At 33.6% G+C, this 20,881-nt stretch overlaps 1 protein-coding gene across 1 annotated transcript; it reads right to left on the reverse strand.

Annotated features, from left to right (window-relative positions):
* Positions 1-6,763: 6,763 nt before the first annotated feature.
* LOC110029912 (UDP-glucuronate:xylan alpha-glucuronosyltransferase 1-like) lies at positions 6,764-15,248 on the reverse strand. The gene is made up of 4 exons (XM_020732400.1): positions 15,006-15,248; positions 8,889-9,095; positions 8,086-8,726; positions 6,764-7,992 (listed from the first exon to the last, which is right to left on the reverse strand). The coding sequence occupies exons 1-4, from the start codon at positions 15,056-15,058 to the stop codon at positions 6,974-6,976; spliced, it is 1,920 nt and encodes a 639-aa protein (XP_020588059.1). The 5' UTR covers positions 15,059-15,248; the 3' UTR covers positions 6,764-6,973.
* Between the last annotated feature and the right edge of the window lie 5,633 nt (positions 15,249-20,881).

Here is a 20,881-nt window from a genome sequence, read left to right on the forward strand (position 1 = left end):
TATAATTCATTGATTCATGCAGGAGTGAAAGTGATTCATCTTTCTCGCACATAAACAACTCCTTGTTTGATTCCATATAAATTTACATAAAATTCTTTCACCACTGGAACAACCATGGCGGCGGTAGTGTAGCACAACACTTCCCATCTTCGCCGCACTATCATTTCTTCAATATCGGTCATGGGATTATTCAATCCACGATTTATGAATCCTCATTCCTTGATCAATCTTTTCTTCGTCAGTAACTTGTTGAAGATTCGCTGCGCTTCCGCACTAATAAACTTTCGCCGATTGAAAACTCGCATTCTGGGATTATCAGGGGAATTGGAAGCCATATGAATGAAATTGGTGGAGTTTCACTTGATTTTGGAGGGAAAATATGAACTAGAAATTGAATTTTTGAGTTTAAAAAGACAATTCCCGCCCAAAAACCGCTATTTGAACCCAAGTAACCGCCAATTTGCCGGTCTCGCTGTCAGCGGGGTCAATGGCGCCGTCGGCGCGCCTTTGTATTAAATTTGTCTGGACACTCGGGAAAAACCCGCCTTCGGCGACATCGAGGGCACTGTTGGCGCCCAAGGCAAAATTTGCACAGTTTCGCTCTTGTCCGAATGCGTTCCAATTTTTATTCATGGATCAAATTTTAAGATATTTCAAGGGTAAATAAGAGTAGTAGAGCTTAATACTACCACAAACTAACGATAATTTCAAATAAAAACTACTATAATCGTGATAAAAGTAAAGATAAATATGGGTTGTCTCCTAATATGCGCTTGGTTTAACGTTGTCATCCCGACCTATTCTGGTGCCATTCAAGTTGACTGATCATTAAAACCTCTTTAAATTTTGGTCTTTTACCCTCATAATATGGTTTTAATCTGTGTCAATTTACATTAAATCTATTTCTCGTCTTCTGATCTTCAATTTCAACAGCTCCGTAAGTATAAACTTGAGTCACAGTAAAGGGTCATAACCAACGAGACTTCAATTTTCCAGGAAATAACTTCAGCCTAGTGTTGTAAAGTAAAACTTATTGTCCTGGTTCAAAGTTCTTCTGGTTAATCTTCTGATCATGTCATAACTTTAATTTTTTCTTATAAATTCTGTCGTTATCATAAGACTCATTTCTTAATTTCTCCAATTCATTTAATTGTAATAATCTCTACTTACCAGCATCTTTCAAATTATAATTGAATTCCTTAATCGCCCAATATGCTTTATGCTCCAATTCTACTGGTAAGTGACAAGTCTTTCAAAAAATCAGTCTGTTAGGGGTCATTCCAATAGGAGTTTTATAAGCAGTCCTATAAGCCCATAATGCGGTATCCAATCTAGTGGACCAATCTATTCTACTAGGGTTTACAGACTTTTCAAGTATTTGTTTAATCTCTCTATTATAAACTTCAGCTAACTCGCTGGTTTGAGGATGATAGACAGTAGAATTTGTTTAATCTCTCTATTATAGACTTATCTTATATTGTTTAGTCAGAGTGTGTCTACTCGATGACATCTGCCTGTAGTAGAAAATATCAGTTGTAATTGGCGAAGGATAAAAGACTTGTCCAAATTTATATAACTGGAGATGTTCGATGAAATTAACTTGTTGAACAAAGTCAGATTAGAAATTTTAAGGTTGTATGATCCATCCTAAATTATATAGTCAGATAAATTTGATGTTGTTTAACATGTTTTTTAATATGACTGATACATCACTAATAAATTTTCATCATCCGACATGAATTTTGAGGCAATTTTTTGAATAACAAACATTTAGACTTCAATTAAATTCATCAAGAGCTTCGATTTCAGACCGTCTCAATAAGACGGACCCATGATATCAAAGTTAATCCAATCTGAGTCAAATCAAGCCCGAATATGGTCATTAAATCAGACTTGGAAGATTTTCGGACACATTTGGAATGTAAACTAATGTCGAATCTAACAAGTTTATAATATAATTGAGTGTCTCGACAAGACAAATCTAATGAGTCCAAGATTGCTCAATTTTGACATTGTTAAAATACTCAAATACTCATTAAATGTCATTTGATTAAGGAAAGTTTTTCAGACCGTCCCTTTAAAATGGTTTATATTTCTACATTAATGACACCTAGAACACTATAAGTAGTCACCTACCTCTTTCATGCAGGAGGAGTTGAAACATAGAGAGAAAGCCTGAGGCATTCGGAAGGAGCTGCAGCTCAACATTATCGTTGACCACTGTCAATCACCGCCGACCACCGTCGACTTCAGTCGACCACTGTTGAACGTCATCAACCACTGTCAACCGTCGTTAAGCACTACCAATCAGACACTATCAGTCAATGTTATAACTTTAAAAATCTAGTAACTATTTCCCGTCTGTGGGACAAGAGTCCATCACTAGAGTTCATGTGTCAACAATGACTTAGGTGGTCATCGGTCAATGCAGCTCCTAACTCCGGCCCCCACGGCCTATGGACGTCATTTATACTCGCTCCTAGACTTACGTGATTTAGGGCTTGTGTAGTTCCAAACTCCAACCTACGGACGACATTCATACTTTCCCCTACGGTCTACCTGGTTCATAACTTGTGCAGCTCCCCGACTCCGACCCCGGTGGCCTATGGACGCATTCATACTTGACACTACGGCTTATGTGGTCTAAGTTCCCGCGACTGCTTATTACGATTTTTTTGGCCAATCAACGCTTTTGGAGCAGTCATCTACAACACTCACGATGGACTACTACTTCGAAAACAATCAACAATGACCCTTATAACCTGTTGTCACCAAGTTTTCAACCAGATTATAGTTATATAACTTTTTTAATTTCATCTTCCCTTTTTTAGGAGAAAATTAGATATGTGTACTTATCATTCATAGTAGATTATCTTAATTGGGCTAGACCCTGTAGTTTTTCATTTTTTTAAGAATTTTTCACATAACAATTTAAGGTTTCTTTTATCTGTGTGTCGAATTCTCGTGCAACGCTAAAAAGATAATTCATTACTCTACCGCCACGAATTTTCTATCACACATCAATGAGTGTGTAAAATTCTAATATAATGTTAAAATTATATTTCATTGCTCTACCAACACAAATCTTCTAACACATCAAATCTTATAAAAGACTTGATAATAAACCTGACAATCTCTCAGTGAACTAGAGTCAACATACTTAATGCACTTAATGTTAAATATTCAAATAGAGCCGAGTCGTAAAACTACAATATTTTTTCAGAAATAAACTAAAAACAAACAAACTCCGTTGCAAAGATCAAGCCAACATACTTAATGCAGTTAATAACCCACGAGATAAAAGTTGGGCTAGCTCGTTTGTTTTTTCTTGTTAAACCTAAGCTCTAAATTGCCGAAGAAGAAATTCACTAATATTTCAAATGTTTTAATGAATTCAGCGTACCCGCAAGACAAGACCGTCCATAACTACAACAAAAAGAAGCTTGAATTGACTTTAATTGGGATCAGATCGGTTAAGTGGGGAGCACCCTTATTTGTCGTAACAAAATAATGGGCAGGGCGCCCTTCTCGCAAAGCGAGCATTGACCGCTCATCACATCCCTTAAACCTAGAAGGATCACTTTGGCGGAGGAGAGCTCGTTATGTTTATATAGGAGTATTTCTCTTCCTACAATTTGTTCTAAACGATGTGGCACTAAACGATCTACTTAACTACTCCCTATTTTCATATTTCTTTTTAGGGGCATTCACATGCCTACCACACAATTCATTTGATTACATGAAAATTCTCATTATTATTAGTTTTTTAAATATATATATATATATATATGAAAAAAAAATAAAAGATATGGAAAAAATATAGTAAATAAGCATATATTTAAAAATTAAAAAAATACAAATATATATATTTTCATATATATATTTATTGCATTTGATACGTGTCTTCTTGATTGATAGGTGTTGGAGTGGGATGTTTTATTTTTTAGCATTGCGTCTGGTGGCTATGCAGCATACCTCGTAAGTACTGTAGTGATGAGAATGATCAATTCCCACAAATGACAACAAGCTGATACATAAGAAATCAACATATAGTGGCACCAAAATTTTTTATGTGAAAAACCGGTAAAGGGAAAAAATTATGAGGACTAACCCAGCTGAAAAGATTCACCACAAACTGAAGATTAAAAGTACAAACTCTTGTCCCACAAGCAAAAAAGAGATGCAAAGTCTTTCGAGTTACAACATCGATGCGCTGAGGAACTTGTCACAAGAAATGGGTGGTGCCCATAATGATCGATGAGGGCCAACAAGTGATGATCGACAACGTTGGCCGAAATGATGCTAGACTTGAGCTCTCTCTCAAAACTTCAAACTCTTCTTCAGGCTTCAAGCTTTCCTCCCTCCTCATGAGAGCGGTGGGACTCCTACTTATTGTCCTGACTACAATTAGCAATGAAAGTTGAACCACTCTAATTAGACGATCATGAGAGATTTCTTTGATCATACGACGTTTGATGGTTCATTTGAATACCTTAATAATGTTGAAATTGGGCAATCATGGGCTTGTTGGATTCGTCTTGTCGAGACACTCGATTCAATTATAAGTTCGTCATATTTGATATCCATTTGACCTTTTAAAAATGACTGAAAAAGTTTCAAGTGCAATTTAATGGCTTAATCTAAGCTTGATTTAACTTGAATTAGATCAATTTTGGTATCATCGAGCTAGTTAGTTTGATTATAAGTTTGTTAAACTGGATGACTCATAATTTAAGTTAGAATAATTCTTGCTCAAAATGTTGTCTTGAGATCTGTGTCATGCATCGAGATATGCACTGGATGATAATTTGTTAATGGCATATCACCACTAAAATTAAATTAAAAAAAAATTGAAATAAATGCAGCTATTTGGTTTTGGGGATAATTATATACTAACCACCCGAAACATTAAAATTTACAAATTAAGCTCTCATATGATTTTTTTTTTGCTTAACCCATATATTTATGCATCATGATCAAACTATTGAGAATTTAATAGAAATGAAAAATATGGGTTGGAATTTTGGCATGAATTTTGATATTTTAGTGAGAATTTGAAAAATGGATTAAAAAGGGGGCCGATGTGTAAATACTGGTTTTTCAATGATTTATATGTCATTGTTTGCTTTTACTTTGGTTTATTTAATTTATTTTTTATGAGCATAAAAGTTATTATTTGATTGACATAAAATTTAATGCACCCATTAAAATATATTCAATGTGAGGATTATGTGGAGATATTTAATGATTTTAGGAATCTACATATAGCAAATAAATTGTTAAAAGGTTTTAAGGTTAATATCACTTCAGGAGTTCCAGTGCACTCTAATGAAATTGTATCGCGTCACACACGATAGAAAAAAAAAATTATACTTTAATGTATGATCCGCCTCCTCCGGACACGTGACATAATTTTATTAGAGTCCTAAGCATTAGTGTTGAATTCTGATGTAATATTTTTTTCGTAGAAGTGGGGATGACATGATAAGAGGAAAAATTGATTAATCTAGGATTTTATTTCAACTTCTTTTTTTGGTTGAGATTACTTTTAATAGACCGTCACGTTTTTTTAATGGAAAAAAAAAGTTGAGCACCTCTATATTAAAATTTATGGATATTAAGTAACTAATTATGATGACTTTTAAGTTAACTGAACGTGTTGTAGAAACTTGTGATATTTTTACGTAGTCAATCATATCATCGAATGGTAAGAGTTAAGATTTATAGAAGGGATAATGACTCAAATTTTGTGAGATTTGATGTAATTTAATGCTCCAATTTGGGACATAAATAGATTAAAATACATAAAGAAATCCCTCGGTAAGAATTTGTTTCATAGGTTCTTAATGTTAATGCAACACCATCATTGAGCGCCACGACAATAGATTAGGGGCGGCTCAGCACCGACACTGAGAAATTCACCCAAAATTCTTAAAGCATGGAAAGCCAATTCTAGAAGCCACTGCCCCAACAGTTGGAAACAGTTTAGCAGCTTTATAAAAATGAAGCCAGAGGGTCACATTGATGTATATTTGAGAAGATTTTGAGCCAATCAAAAGGAGAAGTTACGTACGTCTCAAATAATAATATGGATTTAGAGTACCGCATATTATCTCACAAGGAAATAACTTAAAAAAATTATACCAACTTAATGTGTTAATATTTCATGATTTATTTACCTTTTGGTTGAACACTAGAAATATTTAAATTGATTGTGATTTAAGACTATTGAATATGTACTAGATGGAACAATTAGGTTAGATAAACAATTCTTATAGAATAGAAATATTGCGTTATGAATTTACATTCAAATAGAAGAACGAGGATTCCTGAGTCTTTTTAGGGGGCTTCTAATGCTTCTTATGTTTAAGAATAGAGTAATAAGTAATTTTCTCTAGTTGTCAACTACAATAGAGAAAAAAATTGGTAGATGAACGATTGAAATTTTGCAATATTCAATTTAAGGAAGACTTTTTTTAGCAGTAGCAAAACCCAAAAAATAAAAGGTTTTGTTTTCATACATTTGAAATTTAGGAAAATCATTCAAAATACTAAAACCTTTTGGACTGGACGTAGAAATAGTACTATTAATTAGACTGTTTGAAAAACTAATTCATTTCACGTGGAACTGATATATAGAATTATAATATGCATGCTGGTGTGATTACGAGTGTTTTACCACATGTTGGATCAGGAGCTTGTTTCACGTTAAAAAATCTGTATAATGAGTATGAAAAAAAATATGTATAAACAACCAAACGGCTCTCTAAATCAACAAGAGCGTGAGCTAATTTATCTTATATTAAAATAACCCTTTGAATAATGGCCTGTAACAAATGATGCTTCCCTTTTCAAATCATTATAGTACCATATTATATTTTGTAAAGAACAAAAAAATTGTCTTGATATGAATATCTTGTTGTTTATACAAACCATCCAGATTACCCAAATAAAGTGAGAACAGAAGCAGAGATCAGAGGCCAGTTAGTTTTTTCTCTGGTTGTTTGGGTGCTGGTCCGCGAATGTGATAGCTTCTATCTTTCCAGTTGAGCAGCATTGTCTTCCAGTCACAGTAATTTCCCTTACAGATATGCAGTCTTGGATCACTCACATTCCTCCTCCAATGTCCGTCCAAGTAATTCTCCCTCTCCGCTCGTCTTCTATCCCACTCCAAAGCCGCCTTCCTATGGGTGCTCAAAAGACAGTATTTTTGAAGCTTTTTGGGCATCAAATCATAAACTTTCCACCACCTTTTATGCGCCACATCACTGGCAAACTCTTGCATGAAATCCACATTCCAGTTACAGTCGTAGTCTCTGAAGCACAGCCATGGCTTCAGCCCCAAGTAATGAAGCAAATAGAGAACAGGGGGCTCAGCGCCAAACAATCGAGTTTTCATGGCTTTCTTCTCCTCCTCATCACCAATCCAAAAATGCTTCAGGAAATTCATGTGCCTCGGGATTCTATGCCACCAGGTAAAGATCTCATTCAAATATCCCTGATCACCACCATTATATGATTTTATTTCATTGATATTCTCCATTAGCAGCTTGAAAGTGCAGATGGAGGGCTCAATCACCATGACGCCTGAGTTAAACAAAGTTCCGTTGTTGCCTGAAGCGCTGATCTCCGGCATGGTGAAGAGGAAGTCGATGTTTCTAAGGACGAGAAGGTCGGCGTCGATGAAGATAACTTTGTCATATTCAATGAGCTGCCATAGCCGGAATTTGCTGTAATTCCATTCGTTGTAAGCATCCTTCTCTGCTTTTGGGTTTCTTATTCTTTTGATCTTTTTTATCTTCCAACCTGCGGCTTCAAGCCCATTTTTGTAGTGGTTGCTGATTGTTTCATCGACGAGGATGACCAGGTCTCTGGTTGAGCCTGTTAGACGAATGCTTTGAGCTGCAGTGATGGCGCCACACACATATACGTCTACTGAGTGTAGAATTGTAGCATAAGCTTCTCTCCGGGCATTGTTGGAATATGATCTTACTGTAAAAATTGTCCCATGGAATTTAGGTCAGTACCTCTACAATTAGAGAAATATTGGAAAGCCACAACAAGGCATATAGATTGTAAACTCACCTGCCTCTTTAAGTGGAAGTGATAGTTCACATGAACCGATCGGAAGCTCGAGTTTGTGCCTTAAAACCTGCAAGTTAGGCTTGTATAACCAAGCATTCCCCTTTCTAGTAACAAGTAGCCTGCATGGAAATAGGTTTGGTATTGGAAGGCAGTCTGAGACAACAAGAACGTGGGCCGACTCATGCCCTCCCTTTGAATATGAAGAAATTTTTGCGGCTGCAAGCTGCAAATGCAACCGTGCTATATCCCTTGTCCAGTTACCAGTCTTATTGCATGGAAGCTTCACTGCAACAAGTCCAAATTTTGATTCTTTTGGGACCTCAGGATTGGGAAGACTCCTGCAAAAAGGAACTTCTGATTCTTCTTCCTCATCAATCCATTCGGGATAGAGGTCATCCCAAGTTAAATTTTTTTCTGCTTTTTCTAGCTTAACATTGGAAATTTTAGCACCTGGCAATAGCTTTTGCCAGTGAATGATTTCTGTGTTGTTAAAATTCAACAAAGCAATCTTCAAATTTTGTTTCGCATCCATTTTGGTCATTGCTTGTTGTATTTCAGACCATTTAATGTCAACGTTTGATGCATATCTTGGATCAATATTTGCCTTATTCCACATCCATCTAACGCCTGTGAAACTTGACCTGTATTTGTTGAATTTAAAGTTCAGAGACTTGGATTCAAATTAATTTGCTCTATACCTATGAATGCAATCTTTTTCTTTTCTGTAGAAGATTTACACAAGAGAAAAAAGAGAAGAATCTTCTACGTCAAACAATTAACATGTTTGAAGGGAAAGGATGTACCAAATAAGAGGAGTGGAGGAATTTGTATGATGATTTTCTGTTGGAGAATGAAGAACTTTTAGTAAGGTTCCAAACACAGCCAATACAATGAGGTACTTGAACCATCGGATCTTGCTGCCTGTGATCCTTTCTTGATTAAAATTGATCAACTTTGCAGTTTCTCTGAAGCTACTAAATTTGGGGGAAGTCCTTTGGCTTGCATCAGAACTGGATAAATATTATAAAATTTGAATAAGATTGAATTAATCATAACTATATGAAAACAAATGATAAATGATAAAATAAGTACAAGTATTTTCAGAGAGAGGAAAATAGTACTGTAAAATTAAAATTTTAATATTTTCCTCAAGAAAAATTAAAGTTTTTGTTGCTGCCATTGGATGTGAAAGTCAATCTGATTTGACCATTATGGGGAATACCACAATTTGTCATACTACTAGTTGATGAACATTTTAACATTATCTAATATGACTTACAATCATGATTTATGATTGATTTCTTATTCTATTAGGCTTGATTATGACATAATAAACTTTGTCTACATATCCTTCACTAAATACTTAAGCATGCACGTTCTCTTTTAATTATGCATGATCATATCCATACCCATAATATTATTTTGTAGCTTGATGTGTAAATTATTTGTTTTGACATAACGTTTAATTAATTTATTTTGAATTAGCATTATACATGACTCTATGATATTGTATCTTTAGAACTAGCTTGCACATATGATTGGAAATAATGTCTATGAATAGACTATGATCCATGCTATGATTTAGGATTATGACATAATATTTTGGTTTAATATTTTGACTTATATGCATATGATATAAAAATTCAATAATGCACCATTGGTTATGTATTGACTTATTTCTTCGGTTTAGGATACTTAAGTCAAAACTTAGGATATAATTGCTCAAATATAATATACTTATTAACACAACTTTTATGCATGTTTTTTCCTTTATTATGTATTAAATGAACTGTTATGTTTCAAGTGACTAATTGAGCTTTATACTACCTTATTGTAGAAGTGTGACGTTAATTTTTTATAAGAATAAAGAACATATATGTAGGATGATGGTCATACTTGATTTCATGTATCTATAATTATAAAATCATGAAATATAAGCTTTCTAAGGTAAATACTTTGTAATTATGGAAGTTTCAAGCATTGCAACTTGTATTTGGGTTCTAATATATTAACTATTTTCTTAATAATCTTTTATAATTTTTTTCTTTAGTAGAACCACTATATCTACAATACATAAATTTAAATTCATGATATATTACAAACCAAGATAATGGTTATGTAATCTTGTAGACTAGTAATAATAAACTATTAAAATATATATGTCATACTATCTAATGCATTGCTCGTATCTCTTACAAGTTTAGTGGCTCCATATTTTTCTTTACTATGAATATATTAGCTTTATAAGTTGGATAATAACATACTTTATTTTATTTTAATTTTAAGAATGATTTGGTATGAGATGATGCATAATTATAAATTTTTGAATGTATTATTGGAGATCCTTTCTCATTATCACTCCATAACTTGATGTTATTTGTTATAGTGTACAAGTTTTTTTGAATTGGAGTATAATTGTAAGAATATTATTAGGGCATTGATTAGAGCAGTGATAAAAAATAATAGAGTGAAGTAGAAAATTACATATGAATGAGAAATACACATTTGCAAAATAATTAGATAGCTTGTAGTTAATATATCATATAGTCGTAGGGTTAACTTTAAAGTAATGGTAATGATTAGGAAAAAAAACAATGATCTACCTTCTAACTGCAAGTCATGATCTGATCTAATTACATGATATTATGTGATAATATGACATCAATTTTATTACATGTGGTAGGTATAATATAGTTTGTATGTAAGCTAAGTTATCATATTTTTGGATTATATGACATAATCTTGGCAAATATCATAAGTTGTTTTATATTTCCATACAAATAAAAGGTGGTAATATATGATAACTCAAAAAGTGTATCTAGAGATAGTATGGTACCAAAAAAAAGTAAGAAGTAAGCAATGGTATTATTATTAAATGTGATAATATAATTGGAAATAGATTTGAGCATAAATATGTTTGTGAACAATTTGGATTGGAGGGGAGTAAAGAGAGCTAAGGTAAGAAAAAAAATTTTACACACCCATTGACAAGAAGAACAAAAAAAAGGATAAAAAACCTTCGATATAACAAATGGAATCAATATTTATCCATTCATTGGCCTTTTTATAGGCTTCATGAGAGAAGCAAAAGGTATGGATATAAAATAAAGAGTGGGCCCAATAAAATTCTTTATGTTATGCATTTCTACCCCAAAAATAAAAGAAATATATCCTAATAGAAGTTCTACCGAAATAGGGAAGGTCATGCCTTAAAATTTTTCTATTGGGTACTTATTTCAATGTAATTACAATATTAAGAGTTATAAAATGCTCCAAGCAAAAAGTTTTATGTTGGCTCTTATTAAGTCATATTCTAACATTACTTATTCTACCAAGTAACTTAATTTTTTTTTTCTTTTTTTTTTTCTTTTCTTCTAGCCTCTTAATCCACTTCTTCCCTTAGAACTCACACACTTAAGGGAACTATTTAAGAAATTCTGATTGATCACTTAATTATTAAAGAAATCCTAAGCATTGTACTTCTACCAAAAACCCTAATAATAAAAAATCACCATCCAAGTTAGTGTCTTCTATTTTCTCATTAATCATTATTTTGGTTCTTAACTTCATTTGATATGCTTTTATAAAGTAGGTGATTCAACCATTTGGGGTATTTCACAATATCAAACTGGATTGAATGTCATTTAGATCTAATATTATTAAGTCAAGCATCATTTTATCTCTTTTATATAGACTTAATGTTGGAAGGGCTTAATATTAGCAGTCTAGAATAGCCAGGAACTTTCAATACTTGTCCACTATCATGAAGAAATTTCTACTCTTTGAACCCTTATTGAAAATTAAGTGGAATATATATTAAGTTTAAAGCCTAAGAAGGCTTTACCAAAAGAAATGACATGGGCTTGAAAAATAATGTGAGCTATTATATTGATAAGAGAATACAATATTTACTAAAGGGTAACTTCATGCCCTTTAAAATTGTAGGTATAAGAGAAATATAGAGATACTTGGAAAATATCTATATATTCCTTAAAATAATGTTCACCTTTTGTGTGTAAGGGAGCTTTACCCTACCTCATAGTACTACCTGATAAGGTAGACATTCTTTGATCCATGTATTATATTTTATTTATATTTCTTAGTTGGGATACTAAAAGTGAATCAAATAAAAAATTGATCTATAAGTATTGAGCTTTTTTTTGTGGTCTTAGTCATGCTCATTAGAAAGTCAATGGAACAAAGATTTTCGGTGAATGAATGATCAATGATTGAATAAAAAGCTCATTAATGAAAATATTTTTTAGGGTTTGATAAATTAAAATAGAACAAAGCACTAAGGGGAATATCTTTATCATCAAAGAAAATGAATATATACTTTTTGAAAGGCAAAAGTGTTATAAAAAAGAGATTATTTAATTTCAAAGAGTATTTATAGAATCTACCTTAAGGATACATAATAAGAATTAATGAAAGTCACATCATAATGCATTAAGAATTTATCATGTTATTATTATGAAAAAACTAGTATTCTAAGGAGAACGCTGAACTTTTATAATCAACAAGAAGATTCTAAATGCATTATTAGTAGTTCATCCCGATGTTGCTTCATTTTATTCTAAAAACCCCTTAACTTTACCATCATTAATTTTATTGAATTTTAAAAAAAAGTGGTTTGAAAGCTAGTTGTCTGGTGAATGGGTATTAGCAACCAACTAATGATAAGGAGAGGGGCATGTTTTTTTAATTAGATTACATTAATGGGCTTACGTTAAGCCTTACTAATGCATGAAATGATATAATATCCAAAACACTATACAATCAATATTAACTTCAGCTTTTTTCATTATGCACTCTTCATAAAACCTTCTAAGTAGAATGAAGCTGAACTATTTAACATCAAACACCTTTTGGTGTAACAGTTGGAATTTCATCATAAACTCTATAATTAAGCATGCTCATGTGGGAGCACTTTTGAGAGCAGTGTCCTCTTAGAAAGTTACACAAATGAGACAAAACAATGAGACCATAAGGTTGAAGTGGATAATATCTCAATCTATAAGAATTCATGCTCTTAAAAATGATGTTAGAGTTATGTTCACTAGCCTGAAGATTGTAATATGTGTTTGGTGACTGATTATGGATTAAAAGTATTGACAAGAATGTTAGCTACTTAAATGTATTCGAAACCTCTTATGTAGAATGAAGTTGAACTCTTAAATATTAAGACCCAATTTAATGTAATAGTTGTAGGTTCATCCGAAACTTTAAAGTAAAGGATGCTCAGGTGGGAGCATTAATTCCTGAGATGGGAAATCTCTTGTGAAATTATATTAATGACAAAATCAGAAAGTATTTAGATCAAAGTGGACAATATCTCGATAGATGAGATTTCAAGCTCTCACACTATTTGCACCAAGAGCATAAGGATACACATATGTTGCTTAAAGATTATTATAAATATCAATAAGATATAATTAACTTAAATTTTAAGAAGTTATTAATAAATAAAATTCCAAAATATAGGGTGAGCACTTGGGAATTACTTGGTGACCAATGATGTAATGAAAGAAGCACAATCTCAAGAGGCATTATCTCTAAAGGAATCAACTTCAAGGATTTCATACGACATTAAAGGAAAAGAAATATATATATATATATATATATATATATATATATATTAGCTAAAATGAAGATGTTTCAAAATTATTTATGAGTAACTAAATTTATTATTCTTATAATGCTTGAATACTTAGTTTATCCTTTGATTTTATTTTTCTTTCTACACTAGAATGAGGTCCTCTATGACTTGGTCGATCTCCATTCGATCAAGATTTGCATTCATCATTGGTTTGTTGTTGTTTTACTTGGAATGGAAACTTTTGGGCCTAATTGCTAACTTATCCCTCTATTAACAGGCTCTACTATTAATTCGCCTTTGCCACAATGAAAAAAGTTCTAGATGGGTAAAGCCCTTATAATATTTTATGAACCCGTGGCCCATTCTGGTGAACAACCATATCATTTTTTATCAAACGAGCTTTTTTATTATTGATGGCATCTCTTTTTGTTCAAACAACAAGGCTTGTCCGTGCATGGGGTTGCTGTCATAGTTTTGTTTGTGAGGGATTGACGTGCCTTAATTGCTCTCTGCAAGGACAGCAAGGCTTCTCTATAGTTTCAAACCCATTTTATATTTGTCAAATCAAATCATTAATTGCACCTAGATATTCTTTCCTCTATCTTTCACGATATCTCTTAAACCTAATCATTAACTGCACCTATACCTTCTTCTTTTTCTATCATATCTCTTAAACACATATCATTTGAAATTTGTCTGCCAACAATATTTTCAATCAAGCCAAAATAAATTAAAAGTTATAAATGAAAAATCATCTATTTCGTACTGCTATGTCAGTAAGAGTTTTAATTATCCAATATGAGATTAAATCCTAACTCCCATGTGGCTTACTGGGCGCAGCATCAAATAAGATTTGAAGGGCAGTACATTATATATATAATACTAATTTTATTGAGCAGAAAATTATGGATCTGGATGCTCAGGTTTAATCGAGAGAGCGAGAGAGAGAGAGAGAGAGAGACATAATTACTGCAAGCTGCAGAGTGAAGTTGGTCAACAGAAGCACCGACTACAAGACTATGCTTTCTAAAAATTATGTTTTGTAGATATTAAGAACCCAAATTATGGAACAAATGCTTTAACGGTGGAAATTTGATGCTGAATTGAGATTTTCTGCAAATATTCAATTATTGAAAGATAGCAAATTTAATAATCATAAATGCAGAGTCTAAAGCATAAGCAAGAAAAAGCTAGTAAAAGTAGGTTCGAAGTTCATATCAACATGAAATTAACCAATACAAGGCAAAGATCAGAACTAGTTACTGAAGTTTTCAGATGAAAATGTAATGAAGAACAGAAGAGTTGAGAAGAAGGGACTTACAGACTTCTAGCCAATCGATGCCTGACCTCCACTAGACACGCCAACCTTCCCATTTCTTCCTTCTCGATCTATATTATGCTCAGACTGCAACTGATACAAGATTTATCATTCTCTCTCTAAAAAATCAAAAACAACTAAACTTCATAATAATTTATTGGCAGTCATTTGGCCTGTATGCATGACGCTTCCTTCATAGAAAAAGAGATAAAGAGTCACCTCAATGGCGAAGGAGAGGGACTTCTCCATATAGAGTTGGTAAACGTTAATATATAATAATAAGATTACCTAACTTCCACCAAAAATTTTTTTTTTTTAATTAACAGATAATACTATTTAAAATTCAGTATGGAAAGTTTATGACTAAAAATATATATGACAAAAATTATTTTAGGAGAGGAGCAGACAGAAGCTGCAAAGAATCAAGTATCTGAAAAAAAGAAGCATTAAGGAAGAAATAAAAGACTTAAATTTTAATAAAATGAGAGCAGAAGAGAAGAAGAGTCTGTTTATTGTCTTCGATCTCCCCTCCTGAAACATGGAGGAATAGAAGTGTGATGGATTATTTGGAATTCGGAAGATGAGTAGCAGGTGGTGCTTAGCATTTCACAATATTTTAATTGTATGAAAGGATCATTATTAATATTAGTGTTTATTTTTATATTTTGGTTGTCAACTTAGCCTTGATTAAACTATGATCACATGTACTTCCACGTCTTTAAAGATCATGATGATTTGCTTTTGGCACACGGTAGTGAGATGCTTGGGAAAAAAATATTATTAGAATGAGATAATAAATAAATAGTCAAGGAGTAGTTCGTGATATTATTAATCAATTTCCGATTAAGTATAAGTTAGTTTAAACCTCTTCCTAATTACCCTTTGTACTCTCATCCAACTAAAGGGCTTCACACTTCAAGAACTATTACTTTTTATGTTTTTTTATTGCATAAATTTATACTTTTGCTCTAAATGCCTAAAATTAATGTACCTGCAATAAAAACATAAAAATACTCTTCTTTAAAGTTTAATATCACAGAAAAATAAGCATACAATGTATACTTAAAGCAACATAATATTTTGGTATATCAAAATATCCAAACTTAAATGTTACTTGTCCTAAAGTGACACTTTTATTACATAAAAGCATATGACTTAGGATATAGATTAACTTATAACTCCTATACATTTGTTTAATAAATAAATAAAATAGTAATATTTTAAAAAATATTTAATAAGAGCAATAGGTCTCACAAATTAATTACAAATTAAGTTGCCTAAGTATGTATGGTATGTAGAATGTCCCAAATTTAATGCAATTATATTTTGAAATTTCAAATTTAATTGTTTTAAGTCTCACCAAACTCAAATATTTTGTTTAGTAGGGTTTAGGGTTTAGGGTTTAGGGTAATGAATTATCGTCTTAACTTTGCATAAAAATTCAGTACACATTCAGATAAAAGAAAACAACCAATAGTGACACCAAAAGTATTTATGTGAAAACTTCTTAAATAGAAAAACCAAAATGTTTAATCCAATTGTAAAAATTCACTATAAGTTGATGATTACAAAGGTCACTTGTCTCACAAGAAGGAAAGAGCTACAAAGTCTTTCGAATTACAACGTTGAAGTGCGAATGAATTTGCTACTAGGGACAGGTGGCGATCGATAGCGATTGGCAACGTCCGATCGTTGGTGGCCGATGGTAGCAGGCAGTGGTCAACAGCGATGGATAGTATTTGAAGACGGCAAAAAAATTATCATTTGTGCATCTGCATCATAGATAAAGCCATATCCATCAATATAATTATTAGAAAAAATAAAAGTTGCATGCACACCAATTTGCATAAATATTTGACATTATTGTTGCAGAATTGCATTTTTGTCATTGATAGTAAACATGTGCACGTCAGCTCAAAGATGGGTCGTGGATGATTATCCTCACTAGTATGTGGTAGCAAATTCCCCTCGAGGAAAAAAACTACAGGAATCTTCTTAAAGCAGCATGTTTCATATGGAGAAGTAGCATGTCAGCTCAAATATAGAGTTTCTCATTTTCTTCTGAGCCAATATTTTCATTTTTTTTTTTTTTGATCTAGTTCATAAAAAAGATTAGCTCGAAAAAATTTGGCTAAATGGATGGCTTAAAAGTTCTACCTTCAGTTTTAAAGAATATTTTTATATATACCACTCAATTCTTATGTATATACATACTAAGCACCTAAACTTTAGTTTTTACATCCATACCGCCTTACCTATGCATGAAAAGGCAAACTTTTTAGGTAGTATCTTATTTGTGAGCCAATCTGAAGCCCGTAGCTTGTGTAGATAATGATATTATAATTTATAAGTAACACAACAAACAAAGCTAAAAGTGCATAAACAACCAAGCTACAAATGGCATAAAACACCGATAAAAAATGCTCTCTCTCGTGGGAAAAGTATTTAACCTTAGACGCTTATGCCCATGGAAAACCATTGAACTAAGATTATGAACTCCTTGTAAAGAAACAAGTATCTAGACAATGTAATTAACGCATGTTAATCTACCAACTAATTTGACGTATTGCAATCTCACAATGACGCGAGTGAAGCTTTTCAAATCCCATAAATTATGAACAACTTTGTTGAGAAAATTTTATCTTTCCATTTATGCTTGTTTTGTGCCCATATATATAATATATCGCATTTACTTATCCTCAAAGTCTAGAGTTATTTTCTCACAGTTACTATCTAACTCTTAGCTTTCAAAGTGTTTGCCTTTAGCTTAATGATTTTCCCTGGCGCAACTTCATAGTAAACCATGGAGAGAGTTCCAATGATGACATTGCAAGGATCAATATATATATATACATAAGTCAATACTTTAATTGAGAATAATTTCAGGACTTGTAACTCATGAGGTGCAATTAGCTATGAGGACTTCTGCTCGTAGGGATATTAGACTTCTGAATAAAATAAATAATATCCTACCCCCACAAGGTAGCGAAAAGACTCTTAGTTTCACATATTCATAAATCTTAAAAATTCTTCTCATATGAGTGATTAGATCTATTTTAAGGTCTTATTCCTATCATTTGGGGTGGGTAGTACATTATTCTTCAAATGAAACGTTTGGTCACTTAGATAGAAGTCTCCTAAGATCTATGATGAATATCCAACTCATCAGCAAAAAATATCCCATCACTTTAGATCATTCATCTATTACATAATGAATTCCTATGAGCACTCCCTATTGACATCTGATGTGGCATATTGAAATAGATTAACAATCGACGACGAAGCGAATAAAATAGCACAAGAAAATTCACATCAGAAAAGAGTACACAGATTTACGTGGTTCGACAAATTTGCCTACATCCACAGAGTTGCAGAGGCTTTCACTAATTGAGGAAATTACACCAGTGGATCGTCTCCAATTACAAGAGCGAACTCTTTCTCTCACTTCTTCTCTCTTCTCTCTACACCGAAATATATCGAAGAAGAAAAAAAACGTACAAGAGAAAAAACTATTTCTCTTTTGCCACAATCCACTAAGAAGAAATAAAAAAAGCAACATTTTTCTTCCACTATCTTCTTCTTCCTTCTGCCAATCACGCATAAACAACTAATAGAGAGCACCTTGCGAAAAACACTGCAAGCAACAACCACATGAAGGAGGAGAAAACTTGCGATCGCTTCTACCGTATTCGCCCATGAACGAGAAGATCGAAGAAGATTCGAAGAGAAGAGATAACAGCCGAACCCAAATTCCTGCAAACTTCTGCGCCGAAGTTTTCACCTGGTTCGATTGATCTCTTCGCCGAAGCCCTCTCCTGATTCGCGAGCGAGAGAGGGAACTTCCTATTTTCGCGAACTAAAGAAACACAAACTGACGGGAGCGGTAGGGGTCCTTTTTCGCGAACTAACCAAAGAGAAGGGAGGGGTTAGTTTTATTTATTTTTTATTAACCGGGCTCCACACAACAAATCTCCCACTTGGAGACTGGTTCACAGACTGCAACGTCTTTCCTCAAACAAATATCCTCCACTGGATGCGTAGTCATTTTCTTCCAACTTGAATCCTCCACCTCTGCAACTCAAGGCCCATGTGTTCACACCAGAAGACCAACTGAAGTTGTGCACAACTTCAGTTTCGCCAAAGTAACACTCATTGTCAACATATCAGCAGGGTTCTGGCTTCCACAAATTTTCTCAAGCAACAGTTGTCTGTCATCCAATAATATCGTATGAAGTGATACTTGATCTGAATGTGCTTTGTCCTGAACTGAAATGTTGGATTCCTGGAAAGAAACATGACGCTCTGACTATCACTGTAGAGTATGCTCATCTGATTCTTCTTGCCTAATTCTTTCAAGAAGCCCGGTAGTCATATCATCTCCTTTGCAGCCTCTGACCAGTCTCTAACACTGCTATGTACTTAACTTTTGTAGCAGACAACAAAATTGTCTTCTGCAGATTAGAGCCCCATGATACTACAGTGCCACCAACAGTATAAATATAGCATGTAGTACTTCTTCTGGTACCAATGTCTCCAGCTAGATCAGTATCAGCATAGCCCCGTACCTCTAAACTCTTTCCTGAGAAACACAAGCAAGTTTTTGCAGAGCCTCTTAGGTACCTCAAGATCCACTTCACTGTTTCCCAATGTTCATTTCCAGGATTACTCATGTATCTGCTAACAACTCTCACTGCATGGGCAATATCAGGTCTGGTGCAAACCATAACATACATAAGTGAATCAATAGCTGAAGCATAAGAAACCTTACTCATATGATATCGTTCCTCCACTGACTTGGGTGCCTGGTTCTTGTTGAGTCTGAAGTGACTTCCTAAGGGTGTGCCAACTAGTTTGGCCTTATTCATGTTGAATCTGCTAAGTAACTTTTTCACATACTCAACCTGAGAGAGCCTCAACATGCCTCTGACTCTATCTCTGACAATTCTCATACCAAGGATTTGCTTCGCTACTCCCAAATCTTTCATTGCAAAGTGCTATGACATCTGCTCCTTCAGATTATTGATCTCATCAATACAAGTACCTGCAATAAGTATATCATCCACATACAATAGTAGGATGACATAGGAATTATCAAAATACCTGACATAAGAAAAGTGATCTGCCTGACATCTTCCGTACCATGTATTGTGCATGAAATTATCAAATTTCTTGTACCACTGTCTAAGAGCTTGTTTCAGGCCATACAAGCTCTTCTTCAATCTGCAAACAGACTCTTCCTTTCCCTATACCATGAACCCTTCAGGTTGGTGCATATAGATGTCTTCATCAAGATCCCCATGAAGAAAATATGTTTTGGCATCTAACTGCTTAAGGAAGAGATCCTCAGTAGCCACCATAGACAGTACCATTCTGATGGTTGTAAGCTTCACCACAAGAGAGAAAATTTCTGAATAATCAATACTGTGCTTCTGCTGAAAACTCTTTACAATAAGTTTAGCTTTCTACCTTTTACTGCCATCATGCTCAGTCTTTACCCTGTACACCCACTTGCTGTGTAATGCCTTCTTCCCAGATGGAAGATCTGCTAACTTCCAAGTCTGATTTTCTAGCAGATAATCCATCTCCTCCTTCATGGCTAGCTCCCACTTGCTCGATTTTTCATCTTGCTAGATTTCTTCATAACTCTGAGATTCTCCATCATCTGTCAACAGAATGTAGTTCAAAGTTGAAGAATAACGATGTGGAGAACGTCTAGCCCTTTCTGACATGTGAACTGCAACTGTAGAGACAGACTGCCCTGAAACTGACAGTAGAAAAATAGGAGTGGATGTCGGGGTATCCACTCTCCTCATCACCTACATCTCTGTCCTGCACTGTGTCCTCTGGTAAATCATCAAACTTTACCAACTCAGATTCTT

This window comes from Phalaenopsis equestris, unplaced genomic scaffold, assembly GCF_001263595.1.
Source record: "Phalaenopsis equestris unplaced genomic scaffold, ASM126359v1 Scaffold000002, whole genome shotgun sequence".
Taxonomy (NCBI): domain Eukaryota; kingdom Viridiplantae; phylum Streptophyta; class Magnoliopsida; order Asparagales; family Orchidaceae; genus Phalaenopsis; species Phalaenopsis equestris.

What these genes read in the sequence shown, in the direction of transcription:
- LOC110029912 (XM_020732400.1), bottom strand. Translation starts at nt 15,058, where the DNA reads ATGGGAAGGTTGGCGTGTCTAGTGGAGGTCAGGCATCGATTGGCTAGA. An exon ending in CATCGATTGGCTAGAAGTCT is followed by an intron (nt 9,096 to 15,005) that starts GTAAGTCCCTTC and finishes ATATTTATCCAG; the next exon opens with TTCTGATGCAAGCCAAAGGA. An exon ending in ACTTCCACTTAAAGAGGCAG is followed by an intron (nt 7,993 to 8,085) that starts GTGAGTTTACAA and finishes CAATTTTTACAG; the next exon opens with TAAGATCATATTCCAACAAT.